At 47.7% G+C, this 16332-nt stretch overlaps 1 protein-coding gene across 8 annotated transcripts in view; it reads left to right on the forward strand.

Annotated features, from left to right (window-relative positions):
• The window catches only part of LOC115152405 (membrane-associated guanylate kinase, WW and PDZ domain-containing protein 2), a 325515-nt gene that overhangs the window by 306587 nt on the left and 2596 nt on the right, over window positions 1-16332 (forward strand). For 5 of the 8 annotated variants that reach the window (XM_029697255.1, XM_029697256.1, XM_029697257.1 and 2 more), the window contains 4 exons: window positions 5714-6047; window positions 7148-7376; window positions 7778-7921; window positions 8119-8257. In XM_029697255.1, coding sequence (XP_029553115.1) covers window positions 5714-6047; window positions 7148-7376; window positions 7778-7921; window positions 8119-8257 — 846 coding nt within the window. Of the gene's footprint in view, window positions 1-5713; window positions 6048-7147; window positions 7377-7777; window positions 7922-8118; window positions 8258-15807; window positions 15897-16332 lie in introns of all 8 variants that reach the window. The other 3 variants (XM_029697258.1, XM_029697262.1, XM_029697259.1) reach the window with 1 other exon arrangement.

The raw sequence follows: 16332 nt of genomic DNA on the forward strand, positions 1-16332 counted from the left end.
CATCGCCTGGAGGTGTGTCAGGTGCTCTTCCCCAAACTTGGTTGTGGTTGATGATAGCATCCAAATAGGCTGCTGCGTACTGTTGGTGGGGTCGAAGTACTTTGTCCATCAGGCACTGGAACGTGGGCGGGGCTCCGTGGAGACCGTGCTGTTGGACTCTTCGATGACCCCATCCTCAGCATAACCTCCACTTCCTGCTTCACAGCCTTCCTTCGGGCCTCGGGAATCCGGTATGGCCTCTTTCGCACCGTTTCCCCGGGCCGGGTGCCGAAGTGGTGTTCAATGAAGGTTGTGCAGCCTAGCTTCACAGGGAACTTTTCTCCCATGGGCTGCCCTTCTGGCAGCTTTATGGGACTCGTCCAGCTCGCGAGCAATCAGCCTCTTGATTACTCACCAACCACAATCAGACCCAATTAGTCCTGGCCGGAGAGCCCGTCGAGACCTGGCATGTCCAGCAGAGGGAGCCATCACCTTGGGATGTAGACTCCATCTGTCACCAGGCCTCAACTAGTCTCCCCCTGGTGGCTGACCTGCTGTACGCAACACATGATAACGAAGGTTACATATGTAACCACGGTTATGTGAGCTATATGGATCACTCCAATATATTGGTATCACTCAGGGAAACACAGGGAAACATCCAAGGTGAGAATTTACAGATTTACTCCTGTGTACACCTGTGTCACGGCTGGGGTCCGCCCCTATATATAGACCTCATGGCCGTGACACACATTCTCTCCATCATTTTTGAGGCGCCTCTAGCACCGTAGAGAATTGGAATGATCCATATAGCTCACACAGCTGTGGTTACATACGTAACCATCGTTATGTTTCACTGTATTGGATCACTCCGATATATTGTTAAACCCGTACCAGATTAGTCGGTGCTTGAGGGACCTGGCCAGCCAGTGGAAAAGTCCCAGCACAGGACCGAGACGCAGGGGCCATCAATGTGGAAGGGGGGTCCCGGCACAGTCCCTGGAAGGGGAGGCGACGCCCAGGACTGCTGAACCAACTGCAGAGGGAGGTGCCCCATTTACCTGGTAGTACCTAGCAAAGGTACAAGAGGAAGCCCAGCTGGCCGCAGTACAGATATCAGCAAGGGGCACTCCTCTCAGTAGAGCCCAGGACGCAGCCACACCTCGTGTAGAATGTGCCACCATAGATCCCCGCACTGGCCTGGTATGCTGTTGTAATGGTGTTCACGATCCAGTGAGACAAAGAGCTGGTCAGTTGTTCTCACTGACCGTGTCCGCTCCACATAGGCAGCCAGGGCCCTCACAGGGCACAGCATGCCGGAGGTAGGCCCAGACTCCCCTGCCACTGCCGGGGGGGTTGTAAAGCAGACAGGATAAAAAGGGATGTTCACATGCCTGTCTGACAGAACCTTTGGGGAAAGAAGGGTTGGGGTGGAGAGATATACTCCTCCCCCCAGGATCCATCTGGTAGCACTCAGAAGTTACAGAAAGATCATGGAGCTCACCCACCCTCTTCATGGAAGTAATCGATACCAAGAAAACCACCTTCACAGAGAGATGTTTCAGGGAGGCAGACTCCAACTTTTCCGAAAGGCGGCTTTGCTAAAGCTGCCAAGACCACATCCAGATCGCCATTGAGCGGGTCCTAGCTGGATGCAGGCGACTAACCCACTTCATAAACCTGGAGACCAAGGGATGGCGCCCCACTGGCCTGTCCATCCACCACATATGGCAGGCAGATATTGCAGCCAAATACCTTCTCCGTGTAGAGGCTGCCATAACCTCATCCAAGCGAGACTGCAGGTATTGGAGGACATACTGCACCCCGCATGACTCGGGCACAACCTCAATACCAGTGCACCAAGAGCAGAACAACCGCCAGCACAACTGGTATGCCGCGGTTGTAATCAGCGCTCTGCATGGTGGTCATTACACCCCCCTGTAGTCCTAGCATGGACCATTGGTGCCGTTCAGTGGCCAAGTCCACAGACTGAGGTGGTGCAGCCTCGGATGCCACAGAGTTCCCCCGACCTAAGACAGCAGGTCCAGTCTCTGGGGAAGTTGCCAAGGTGTCCCAGACAACAGGGACAAGAGAAGGCTGAACCAGGGTTGTCTGGGCCAGTATGGGTCCACCAGAAGCAGACGATGCTCTCCCATCCTGGTCCTGTCCAGCACAGCCTGGATCAGAGGAAAAGGGGGGAATGCATAAGCTCCAGCCCTGGCCAATCGTGAGCCAGAGCATCCAAGCCCAGAGGCCCTGGTGGCTCCAACATGAAATACCACGGGGGGCAGTGTTCATTGTCCAGGGAGGCAAACAGGTCCACCTGCACTCTCCCGAACTTATCCCACAGGTCCTGCACCACCTGGGGATGTAGGCTACAGTCCCAAAGTGGCGGGCCCTCCTTCAAGAGCATATCCGCTGCCACATTTAGGATGCCAGGTACGTGCACTGCGCGTAGAGACGCTAGACGTCCCTGAGCCCAGAGAAGGAGATCCCGTGCCATAACATGGAGGTGGTGGGACATCAGTCCACCCTGATGGTTAATGTAAGCCACCACTCTGGTGTTGTTCGTTCTCACCAGGACGTCTTCCCTTCATGTATGGAAGGAAAGACTGCAGGGCCAGCAGTACAGCTCGGAGCTGTAGTGTATTGATGTGCCTGCCGCTCCAAGTGGGTAGCCAACAGCCGCCCTTGGTCATACCCTCCCAGCCGATCTGGGAGTCACCCGTGGCTGGGTGCAGCTGGGAGTTGAAGCACCGTTGAGGAGGTCGGAGAAGGAGCAGGCCCAGGGGAATCAACAACGAGGCCGCGTGCAGCAAGCCAAACAGGCGTTGGCAGGTTAGGGCGGATACCACCCACTACTGCCGAAAGTAGTCGAGGCAAGATAAGATTGCCTGAACCCTTCTGGTGGGCAGGAGTGCTCTCATGAGGACTGAGTCCAGTTCCATGCCAATGAAGGACACCCTCTGGGTGGGTGTCAGACGACTCTTGTCGTTTACAGTAATGCCCAGCCCATCGATGTGGGTCAAGAGCACATCTCTGTCTGATAGGACCTGGGTCCTGGTCGGGGCACAATCAGCCAATCGTCTAGGTAATTGAGGATCAACTATCCTGCAGACGACACCCTTGTCCAGGAGTGAGGAAATCTCCAGCCGCAGGTTTTTCTTCAGGGGGTTGGCCACCGCGGTGACACAAAGGCCCCTGAAGAACGGAGGCCGGCACTGGAATTGGAGTCAGTACCCCTTTCGAGCATTGAGGACAACAGCCATGGGGACTCCACACAATTCTCCCACTTTGCCCTTTGAGACCGGGTAAGCAGCCGAGGCCGGGGAAAGGTGTGTCTGGGGATCTGCCAGGGCCCGCCTCTCCTCTGGCGCCCCGAGCACATAGGTCCCCCAGGCACGTCCCTATGACGGTGACGGTTCACACCATCACACCTGTCACAAAGGGAAGCCATAAGCTCATCGAAGCCAACCATGCCTCTCCCAGGGGACCGAAGGCCTGGGAGAGCTTATGTCGTGACCTGCTTGGAGGAATAGGAACCCGGTGAGGGATAAATTACCCAGTACTTCTGCAAAAACTGGGGAAGACCCGTGTGGGAAAAACAGGCTGTTGCTTCACCTCACGCTGTGCCCCTCCCCGCTGTCGTCTCTTAGCGTGAGGTGATGGGGCAGGAGAGGGACCCCACCATCGTTCAGGTGCAGGTTGGTTGTGACGGACCGTGTGCCTTGGACCCGGGCCTGAGGAGGTGGCATGAACCGTCTCAGGGTCTCGCGGTCCCCACAAACCTTATCGGTCTGCTCTAGAATGTCATCAACCACTGGGCCAATGTCAGCCCTGGGGTGAGGGGCAAATGTGCTCTGGAGAGCAGCTGGCAGACGGGATTGGGCCAGCCAGACATGGCACCAGGAGGCAACCACCTGCGCCAAGGCCCATCCAATGGCGCGGGACACATCCCTCTGGAGCAGGGAAAGCAAGCGAGACACCTCCATCACTTCCCGGAGGAGCTCCTACGTGCCCTCCTGCTGCCAGGAAAACAGAGTCTGCAGGTAGGCCTGCAGTAGCATGGCCGTGCTGGTAAGGCGGCCAAGAGAGCAGAGGGAACCATATGTGGCTCAAGTCCGCATCAAAGACTCTGGGGGGATCCCGCCTTCAGTCGCGGGTTCCACCTGGCAGAGGTCCAGCTGTCCTGCTAGGCCTTGCGGAACTCAGCAGAGATGGGGACAGATGGAGAGTCCTCACTGTCCACCAGTTGATGTCCAGTGCAGTGGCACTGGAAGTAGGCCGCTGGGGGCGATGAAACCTGCTGGATGCTTCTGATGGCCAGTCAGTCTGGTAGCCCGCTCACGTGGTGAACAGTGCCAGCATTGTCCCCCAGGAACAGCCTATCCCTGGCCAACAGTGAACAGCTGTCGTTGCCATCGAAGCTATCAACCTCCTGACGCAGGGCATGCTCCCTCCATTCAAGGTGGTCCCAGCAGTCTGACTCATGCCCCCATCCAGGACTGGCAGCCAAGGGGCTCTGTCTGCGGTGGCACTGGCCACGCTTCGTTGGAGGGGTACTGGGCCCAGTAGAGGGACTAACAGCTCGCTGCCGCACCACTCCTGAGGGAGGGAGCTCGTCCCCAGCCTGAGCCCCAGCTTGGCCGACCCTCTTGTGCATGGCCTCCAATCACGCCAGGTGCAGGTGTTCTAAGAACACCACACAAAACAGGCATCCAGTATGGCTCAAACCCAGGCATTGCATACACGAGGTATGCGGATCCCCAGGGGATGACACCATCACACCTGTCACAAAGGGAAGCCATAAGCCCAGCCAAGCCAACAAGGCCACGGATCAGGGGTCTGATGCACTGGGAGAGCTATGTCATGACTCGCTTGGAGGAATAGGAACCCGGTGAGGGATAAATTACCCAGTACCTCTGAAAACACAGGGAAAAACAGTTAGACAAAAAATACAGCAACCAGGTAATGGATTTAATTTGTGTTTTTTTGTTTTAGTTTTACGCCAACTATGATTTTACCTAGATTTTATTCAAGCAAAAAACAAAAAACAGCACCATATGATGGAGTAACTCCGTTAAGGAACTCCAAAGTTAATGTCTCAACGTAGTGGCAGCCCACCACCATATTCTTACATTCTGCAGGAGAAAGAAGAAGAACACCATGTAGGGGAATTATCAGAGAACCCGTGTAGGGTAATTAGCAAAGAACCCGCGCCTATAGCGCGGGGACAGCATATTAAAGCAATTCACAACACACGCAAAACAAGCCAGTCGGCAAGTTGTGTAAGGTAAAATACAGTTTGTGGCAGCAAGAGCCACCAATGTATTAATGGATGCACACAGAGTCGTAGTGTAAAGCTAACGAAACACAAGCACGACAAACCACAGGCGGAAGATACAGCACTCAAGAGGAGGGGCTGGCCATGTGGCCAGCTGCTCCAGGCTGCAAACAGCCAGTGCGTATACTTCCACGCAAGATATTTCACTTTCCAAGCAAACTTCAGAAAGTTTGTACCTCAAACCATACGGACGTCCGCCGAGAAAATGAAAAAGAACGTGTGTCGCGGCCATGGGATCTATATATAGGGGCAGACCCCAGCCGTAACACAAGTGTATACAGGAGTAAATCTGTAAATCCTCACCTCAGATGTATCCCTCCACCGCGAAGTGATACCAATATATTGGAATGATCCAATATAGTGAAACATAACTCCATCTCTCCATCTTAGATCCCCATTCGAGGCCCAGCTCAGAGAAGCAGAGCCCCATGACCCAGAAACACAGCCCCCAGGCCCAGCCCAGCCCCATAGTCAACCAGCCCAGCCAAGGAGCATCCCAGCCGGGTCATGCACCAGCCCAGCCGGGCCAGACAACCACCACCCAGGAAGGCCCAGCACCACCAGCTCTGCCCGGCCAAACACCAGACCAGCCAGGCCAAGTACCAGCAGCAGCCACGCAGCCTACCCCAGGAGCGGCCGCCCAGCCCAGCCCAGCAGGGACCCAGCAGAGCCCGGTCGCCCAGCCACCCGGCCACCCTCCCCCGCTCTACCTCCACGACGGCAGGTATTTCAAATCAAATTGTATTTGTCACATGCACTGAACAGGTGTAGACCTTACACTGAAATGCTTACTTACAAGCCCATAACCAACAATGCAGTTAAGGAAAATACCTAAAAAAGTATGAAATAAAAGTAACAAATAATTAAGGAGCAGCAGTAAAATAACAATAGCGAGGCTATATACAGGGGGTACCGGTACAGAGTCAATGTCCAGGGGCACCGGTTAGTCGAGGTAATATGTACATGTAGGTAGAGTTAGTAATTAAAGTGACTATGCATAGATAATAACAGAGTAGCAGCAGCGTAAAAGAGGGGGGGGGGGGCAATGCAAATACTCTGGGTAGCCATTTCATTAGATGTTCAGGAGTCTTATGGCTTGTGGGTAGAAGCTGTTTAGAAGCCTCTTGGACCTAGACTCCGGTACCGCTTGCCGTGCGGTAACAGAGAGGACAGTCTGACTAGGGTGGCTGGAGTCTTTGACAATTTTTAGGGCCTTCCTCTGACACCACCTGGTAGAGAGGTTCTGGATGGCAGGAAGCTTGGCCCCGGTGATGTATTGGGCCGTACGCACTACCCTCTGTAGTGCCTTGCGGTCAGAGGCCAAGCAGTTACCATACCAGGCAGTGATGCAACCCATCAGGATGCTCTTGATGGTGCAGCTATAGAACCTTTTTAGGATCTGAGGACCCGTGCCAAATCTTTTCAGTCTCCTGAGGGGGAATAGGTTTTGTCGTGCCCTCTTCACAACTGTCTTGCCCTGTGCCGTTTGGGAATGACAGAGATATTACATTGCATTTTGTGTGTGTGTGCGACGTGCGTGAGCCTGCCTGCGTGCGTGTGTGCATGCTTTTCCAATTAGCGAGAGCGTGCACTTGGGTTGTATGTGTGCAGGGTAGGTGGACGTATGCTAAGATTGTGGATGTTTGTATACATTTACGGATGTGTGTGTATAATACATGGCGCCCAGCCGGAGAGCTTATGTTCTCTGTCACACCCAGAGAGAGAGCTGCCGCCGTGAAGGGTTCTTGTGTGTGTGTGTGGACTTGCATTATCTATGGAATACGCACACTCTTTCTCAACCTCATATTTGTCTGGTGTCTACAGGTCAGAGGTGAAAGCCAGGCAGGACGTGAAACCGGATATCCGCCAGCCTCCCTTCACTGACTACCGGCAGCCCCCCGTTGACTACCGGCACCCTCCGGTGGCTGATTACCGGCAGCCGCCCACACTGGATTACCGTCACCCTCCTCCCCTCATCGACTACAGACAACACTCAACAACACTTGCTGCACAGTTCCCTCTAGCACAGTTTCCACCTGACTTCAGACCACAGGTAAGACTGCACATCCCAGAAGCAATTACTACAGTACACACCATATGTAGGACTACATACCCCCGAATTCCCTAGTACAAACACTCAAAATCTGCACAGCTTTCATTGGTGCAGTTCCCCCCGGACTTCATGCCACAGATAAGTCTGCACATCCTAGAATCCCCTACTAAACATCACAGTTGAGACTACATATCCGAGAATCCCTTATTACAGAAAATACTTAGTGGACAGACAGTTCCCTTTAGAGCAGTTCCCCCCAGACTTCAGACCACAGGTAAGTCTGTACATCCCAGAATCCCATATTACAGACAGCATGTAAAACTACACATCCCAGACTAAGTTGACTATGTATTGGCTATATTTTTTATGAATGTTGGTTCTTGGTTGTGTGCTGTGCACAGGACTTTGACTACTTCACGGTAGAGCTGGAGAAGAGTGTGAAGGGTTTTGGCTTCAGTATCCGTGGGGGACGGGAGTACAAGATGGATCTGTTTGTTTTGCGGCTTGCAGAGGATGGGCCAGCCATCCGCAATGGCAGAATGAGGGTGAGGGACATCACTTCCTGTCCTGACTGCAACACAGCAACATTCTTTTCCAGCTAATAGAAATGCGGTACTTTATATAATTTGACAAGTCTCTATGTTCATCCTGTCCCATCTTTACTCTCTTTTATCACTCTTTTATCACTTTGTTTCTTTTCTCTCACTCTCCCTCTCGCTATTTCTCTCTCTCTCTCTCTCAGGTGGGGGATCAAATCATTGAGATAAATGGCGACAGTACCCGGGACATGACTCATGCCCGGGCCATCGAGTTGATCAAGGCGGGGTGCAGGCGGGTGAGACTGTTGCTAAAGAGAGGCACGGGACAGGTGCCTGAGTATGGTGGGTCTCCCCCCAAATAAACCTCCATCTTAATTTTTAATCTTTCCCTCTCGCTTTATAATTTTTCTCTGTCTTTGATTATATCTTTCTCTCTCAATCTTTCTTTTTGGTTGACAATCTCTCTCTTGTGCTAGTTTTTTACATTTTCTCTCTTGTTTTCCATCATTGCTCACTCTCTCTCTCTCTCTCCCCCTCTCTCTCTCCCCCTCTCTCTCTCTCTCTCTCTCTCACTCTCTCTCTCTCAATTTCAATAAAATTCTAAGTGCTTTATTGGCATGGGAAACATATGTTTACATTGCCAAACCAAGTGAAATAGATAATAAACAAAAGTGAAATAAACATGAAATAATGAACAGTAAACATTACACTCATAAAAGTTCCAAAGGAATAGAGACATTTCAAATGTGATATTATGGCTAAATACTGTGTGGTAACGATGTGCAAATAGTTAAAGTAAAAAAGGGAAAATAAATTAACATAAATATGGGTTGTATTTACAATGGTGTTTGTTCTTCACTGGTTGCTGCTCTGATGGCACACTGGTATTTCACCCAATAGATATGGGAGTTTATCATAATTGGATTTGTTTTCGAATTCTTTGTGAGTCTGTGTAATCTGAGGGAAATATGTAACCTGCCGGCTCGATTCTGTCTTACGTAGCAAAATTTGAAATGGTGTTTTTACATTGTCTAAAAATAGAGATTCAGAGATAGAAAATGGTATATCATACACTTCAGATGAGGAACAATGGGAAGGTAATTCTGCTTTGGAAGTTGATAAACTTGTAACCTCACTTTTGAGAAAATGGCCTTGAATGTTTTGGTAACCTACTGGAGAGCTCTTCTTTGTCTACACCCATTCAGTATCGTTCACACCATCTTAAGAATTAACTCAATAATTGCCTTAGGCGAAAGGCTCGGCACACGCATACTCAGGCAGACTGGCTATCATTCAGCCAAATGAGAAATAAGTGCACTCAGGCTATCCAGAAGGCCAAAGTTAGTTTCTTTAAAGAGCAGTTCTCTCTGTGGGTCTAACCCCAAGAAGTTCTGGAAAACATTTAAAGACCTGAAGAATAAACCCTCCTCCTTACAGCTGCCCATGTCCCTTAACGTTGATGGTTGTTACTGACAAGAATCACATGGCTGAGCTTTTTAATCACCACTTCATTAAGTCAGGATACCTATTTCACTCAGCCATGCCTCCTTGCCCGTCCAACATTTCCTCATCTCCCACCCCTTCTAATGTGACTATCCCTGATGCTTCTCCTCTTTTTCCCCTGCCACGCTACAAAGTTTCTCCCTGCAGGCAGTCACTGAGTCCGAGGTGCTAAAGGAGCTCCTTAAACTTGACCCCCCAAAAACATCTGGGTCAGATGGTTTAGACCCTTTCTTCTTTAAGGTTGCTGCCCCTATAATCGCGAAGCCTATCTCTGACCTTTTTAACCTGTCTCTCCTTTCCGGGGAGGTTCCCATTGCTTGGAAGGCAGCCACAGTTTGTCCTTTATTTAAAGGGGGAGATCAAGCTGATCCTAACTGTTATAGGCCAATTTCTATTTTGCCCTGTTTATCAAAAGTGTTGGAAAAACTTGTCAATAATCAACTGACTGGCTTTCTTGATGAATGTAGTATTCTCTCGGGTATGCAATCTGGTTTCCACTCAGGTTATGGACGTGTCACTGCAACCTTAAAGGTCCTCAATGATGTCACCATTGCCCTTGATTCTAAGCAATATTGTGCTGCTATTTTTATTGACTTGGACAAAGCTTTTGATACGGTAGACCATTCCATTCATGTGGGCCAGCTAAGGAATATTGGTGTATCTCTGAGGGGTCTTTGGCCTGGTCTACTAACTATCTCTCTCAAAGAGTGCAGTGTACAAAGTCAGAAAATCTGCTGTCTCAGCCACTGCCTGTCACCAAGGGAGTACCCCAAGGCTCAATCCTAGGCCCCACGCCCTTCTCAATTTACATCAACTACATAGCTCAGGCAGTAGGAAGCTCTCTCATCCATTAATATGCAGATGAAACAGTTTTATACTCAGCAGGTGCCTCCCCGGATTTTGTGTTAAATGCTCAACAACAAAGCTTTCTTAGTGTCCAACAAGCTTTCTCTACCCTTAACCTTGTTCTGAACACTTCCATAACAAAGGTCATGTGGTTTGGTAAGAAGAATGCCCCTCTTCCCAAAGGTGTTATTACTACCTCTGAGGGTTTAGAGCTTGAAGTAGTCACCCCATACAAGTAATTGGGAGTATGGCTAGATGGTGCACTGTCCTTCTCTCAGCCCATATCAAAGCTGCAGGCTAAAGTTAAATCTAGACTTTGTTTCCTCTATTGTAATCGCTCCTCTTTCACCCCAGCTGCCAAACTAACCCTGATTCAGATGGCCATCCTACCCATCCTATATTACAGAGACATAATTTATAGATCGGCAGATAAGGGTGCTCTCGAGCGGCTAGATGTTCTTTACCAGTCAACCATCAGATTTGCCACCAATGCTCCTTATAGGACACTTCAATGCACTCTATACTCCTCTGTATACTCGTCGCAAGACCCACTGGTTGATGCTTATAAAACCCTTTTAGCCCTCACTCCCCCCCTATCTGAGATATCTACTGCAGGCCTCATCCCCCACATACAACAACCATTTTGCCAGTCACATTCTGTTAAAGGTCCCCAAAGCACACACATCCCTGAGTCACTCGTCTTTTCAGTTCGCTGCAGCTAACGACTGGAACAAGCTGCAACAAACACTCAAACTGGACAGCTATCGCAATCTCTTCAATTCAAAGACTCTGAGCAGTTGTGGCTGCTTTGTGTGATGTATTATTGTCTCTACCTTCTTGCCCTTTGTGCTGTTGTCTGTGCCCAATAACGTTTGAACCATGTTTTGTGCTGCTACCATGTTCAAATCAAATGTATTTATATAGCCCTTCTTACATCAGCTGATATATCAAAGTGCTGTACAGAAACCCAGCCTAAAACCCCAAACAGCAAGCAATGCAGGTGTAGAAGCACGGTGGCTAGGAAAAACTCCCTAGAAAGGCCAAAACCTAGGAAGAAACCTGAAGAAGAACCAGGCTATGAGGGGTGGCCAGTCCTCTTCTGGCTGTGCTGGGTGGAAAATATAACAGAACATAGCCTAGATGTTCATGTTCATAAATGACCAGCATGGTCAAATAATAGTAATCACAGTGAACAGGTCAGGGTAGTGTTGCTAACATGCTGTGTTGTCATTTGTTGCTGCCTTGCTATGTTGTTGTCTTAGGTCTCTCTTTATGTAGTGTTGTGCTGTGCTGTGTCTCTATCAGTGTTGTGCTGTGTTGTGCTCTCTCTTGTGTTTTGTCCTATATTTATATTGTATTTATTTTATTTTTTTAATCCCAGGCCCCCGTCCCCACAGGAGGTAGGGTTGATCCGAGCGTTCTGTCCTAACAACAGCAGTCAAGCACCCAAGCTAACTGGCTAACGTTGGCTAGCTTGCGAGCTAATTCCAGACACAAACGAGGGAACAGCTCACTCTCACCATTTTACTCTTTTACATTTACGTCATTTAGCAGACGCTCTTATCCAGAGCGACTTACAAATTGGTGCATTCACCTTATGATATCCAGTGGAACAACCACTTTACAGTGCCAGTAGCACTTTACTCGCCCTAATAGAGCTGGATAGGCTGTTTTTATGTTATCCAGAGCGTTGGCTACTGCAACTGTGCTACTGGCAACAATTGAGTGTCCGTAAATTCGTCAGTTATTCTGCGCTCTGGCACACTCAGACGAGTGCTCTGAAATCAAAGTAGATAGCCAGAGTGAATTTACCAGCTACGTCTATCGACAGCTGTCGCAGTGACAACATAATCATTCTATTGAAATAGTTACTTGCATTGTGGAGTCTTTTGTTTAGACATGTAGCTAGCCAGTTAGCTAAACAATGAACCATAATCCCAACTCATAACATTACTGCCCTGCATGAATCTGCAGGTAGCTAACCAACCAGGTTCAATGTTAGCTAGCTTGCTAACATTAGGCTATAATTAGCAATGCAAATGACTCTTAGATACAAAAAACATTAGTACACAGATCATACACGTAACGTTAGCTAGCAAGCCAGCCAGCTAACGTTAGCTAGCTATCAAACAGTACGCTTTGACTTGAAATGAAAACAGCCTTCTGACTAAACTAGAAATGTGTAATATCTGAAAATTCATATCTGAAAATCTTACCCGTATACATGGATGGACGCTTCGCCCTCTCTGTCACGGATGCCGTTGTTGCCTTAGTTTGAAGATGTAATCCTGAGACGGGTGTTTTATGCAATAGCCTTCTGTGTGTTCTTTTTTTGACTCCGTCTGCATATTTGCAATCAAAAGGCAGAATTTCCTCCATCTCCTTAGCTATCATACTCTAACTCCACCGTGCATTCCATCGATTTCAAAACTCTGTCCTCCAGAAAGTGAAGAGCAACTCCTTTTCAGTTCTACTTCGTGATATCTTTAAAAAAAAAAGCTGTGTTAGAAATTGCTATCTCCATGGCTCTCCTGTGAGAGCGACATATGTCTACTTTCCTCAAATGAGTCACATGTCTCTAATATAGTCCTAGATTTGACAGGAGGTTAGGAAGTGCAGTTTCCACCTCATTTTGTGGGCAGTGTGCACATAGCTTGTCTTCTCCTGAGAGCCAGGTCTGCTTACGGTGGCCTCTCTCAATAGCAAGGCTATGCTCACAGATTCTGTACATACGTCAAAGCTTTCCTTAATTTTGGGTCAGTCACAGTGGTCAGGTATTCTGCCGCTGTCTGCTCCCTGTTTTGGGCCAAATAGCGTTCTAGTTTTCTCTGTTATCTTGTTAATTCTTTCCATTGTGTCAAGTAATTATCTTTTCGTTTTGTAATGATTTGGTTGGGTCTAATTTCATCATCGCTCATTCACTCTTTCTCTCTGTTTCTCTCTGTTTCTCTCTGTTTCTCTCTCTCTGTTTCTCTCTCTCTCTCTCTCTCTCTCTCTCTCTCTCTCTCTCTCTCTCTCTCTCTCTCTCTCTCTCTCTCTCTCTCTCTCTCTCTCTCTCTCTCTCTCTCTCTCTCTCTCTCTCTCTCTCTCTCTCTCTCTCTCTCTCTCTCTCTCTCTCTCTCTCTCTCTCTCTCTCTCTCTCTCTCTTCTCTCTCTCTCTCTCTCTCTCTCTCCTCTCTCTCTCTCTCTCTCTCTCTCTCCTCTCTCTCCCCCCATCCCCCCCCCCCCCCCCCCCCCCCCCCCCCCCCCCCCCCCCCCGTTTATACCTGGTTCTAACATGCGTCCGTTGTCCTGATCTTGTCCACATTCTGATTCTGCCCACATTTTTTGACAGGTGTAGACAATCAAAAGATGCAATTTGAACTGATTGTGATTAGATCTTCATGACCACCTCTGGAGGTAGTCGAAGACACATCTTGTACAGATAACCTTGAAGTGTAAACAAATCCTGACAACGAAAGCAAATACATTAGGCCAACGTCACAGTTGTTTCCACCCACAAAAAAAAAAAAATTACACCGGCCAGTTGAGGTAGTAGCCTAATTATGGACAACGGTAACTTTACAATTCCTCTAGAATTAAGATCATGGTCTTCGTTAGAAGCCATGTGCCTACTGACCCGTAGACTAATGCCACTTAAAAGTAGCCTAAAGAGTGCTACGTATTGTATATTAAATTGGACAGTGGCCTCGCTCAAGCTTACAGAAAACTATACGCCTTTACTTATCAGTTTGGACATCTTCTGCAACTTATTGCTAGAGATTTGTCTGGAAAATGCTCAAAGATTCACAGAATATAATATAATGAAATAAAATTGAAAAGGATTGCATTATATTACAGGCATCAGATTCTAATTAAGTATAAGCCTAAACAGTTTTACCAAAGGGGAAAAAAATTGACTTCCTGAAGAAGGTCTGTGGTTTGGTTTCCTCCAAATCATTGCTTAGTGATTATTCACTTTCTTCCACTCATTGAGGGTTGATAGACTGATATAGCTACTAGCATTACAGAATTTAAACTGAACTACAAATGTATTAGGTTTGCATGGGACATACTATGATGGAGTCGCAGCAGAGAGAGCAGTGCATTACAAGTGAATGTCAAGGTATAATGTGTAAGCCTAATTTTCCTCCTGTAGCCTGCCTTTAGCTCTAGCCAGAGTGGACTTTTATAACATTTCGATAGAAAAGCCACTGTATTATTTTCATATCTGATATAGAAACTGAATTTGGCTATTGACATGACCAAAAAAAGTATATAAAACGCTAAGCAGCTTACCCTTAGTATTTTCATCCTCCAAAGCACTGTCCAGAATAAACAGTGGGCTGGTGGTAGGACTGTCACCCATGGGCTTTGGGTTCTCAGGTTCCCACCATTACAGTCATTGGCTTTTCTGTACAATGTTTTCAGTTATTTGATTTTGCGTTGGCATTGGCCGTGGGAATGGGAGAACCCTTTTTCTGTCATTCAGGATGATATCTGTTCATAAATATCTTTATTTTTATAAGCCTTATCTAACTTTGTTTGGCGTGGCATTAAAATAGAGGTGAAGACAACTTCAACGTCACAAGATAGCAATGTCAAAGGTTATTTACAATACAAGATAACAATAATATAAAGGCAGTGTACGTAAACATCCATGCGTAAAGATCACCCCTGTTCAGACCAATGTGTTGTGACATTCGGAGATGCACTGTAGCCTACTTTTTGTTTTTACTGTGTGCATTAGGGCCTAAGTGTCATTCTTTTAATGTATTGTGCATTAATTATATTTTGTAAACACATTCAGATTCTCAGCTGGTGTGTTTGGTAAGTTTTTTAGGGATGAGTATTCATTTGAATATTAAATATTGAATATCAATTTGTACAACTGTGGACAGGTCGAGGTTATCGGGACAGTATTATCCCCAGTCTTAATGTTGGATAACAAAAGTATGCTATAATGATGAGAGTATAAAATTATTGAACATAAAAGTGTGCTGTTGTTTGTCGTTATATACAGCTTGTGTCATAAGGGGAGGTCCAAGGCAGGTAGAAATAATTTGCATACAGGAGGGACCAGTGTATCTGGTTACAATGCAGACTCAGTGGGCAAATAAGATACACATTTTATTACCATGTGTATATGCAACTAATCTTGATCAGATAGTGATCGGATCATCCTGAAGGATGGTGACAACCACATGTTAATGCAAGGTGTAATCACGGCTTCCCTCTCACACACACTAATGCAGACCACCGCAAATGTTACAACCATGATGGGTGCTATAAACAGCAGATAATACCTGAAATGTTTCATACCTACCTACTCTTACTGCTACTGCTCTGTGGAACCTGAAAGACACCTTAACTGACACAACAAAAGCTTTAGCTAATTCAATCTGCTTCCTTAACCCGACATTGAAACAACATCTGAGAAGCTTCTGATGATGCTTTCTGCTTATCAAACTGTCCTTTGTGAAATAACACGAGTGAAAATGTCTTTTTAACCCCTTTACTTTAACTCTAATGATTGGTATAGGCTTTTACTCCACTTCCCTTAGGAATGGTACCTTCCAACCTCTCCATGTGCATGAAAGGTGATATGCTAAGCTCACCCTATTTCTTCCTAATGGGCCACTCTAAAGACACGGTTCGTGAAAAGCTGCATGTCTTTCTCTCCATTCTGACTCTCATTTAAATCTGCTTGTGTGTGTGTTTGTGTGAATGCGTGTGTGTGTAAGTGCATGAGTGCAAGTGTGTGTGTGCTGGCGTGTATCCTACCTGTGTGTGAATGCTGGTGTGTGTGTGTGTGTATATCCTACATGTGTGCGTGTGTATGTGCATCACTGCGTGCCTCTGTGTCAGTGCGTGTGTATGGTAATATCTGTTTATGTGTTGAGACAATCAGGCTTGTGTTTGGTTGTGGTGGTCTCAGTAGAAAAAGCAATCAGGTCTGAAGAGGACCTGCACCACAGTAGACTATGCAATGAAGTGCACCCTCAGTAAAGTGAAACTGCTCTCAGTGTTGGCCAGGGCCATCCTCACACACGCACACACACACTTCAGTAATAGACCGATCTTGTCAC

The sequence above is a fragment of the Salmo trutta genome, chromosome 17 (genome assembly GCF_901001165.1).
Source record: "Salmo trutta chromosome 17, fSalTru1.1, whole genome shotgun sequence".
Taxonomy (NCBI): domain Eukaryota; kingdom Metazoa; phylum Chordata; class Actinopteri; order Salmoniformes; family Salmonidae; genus Salmo; species Salmo trutta.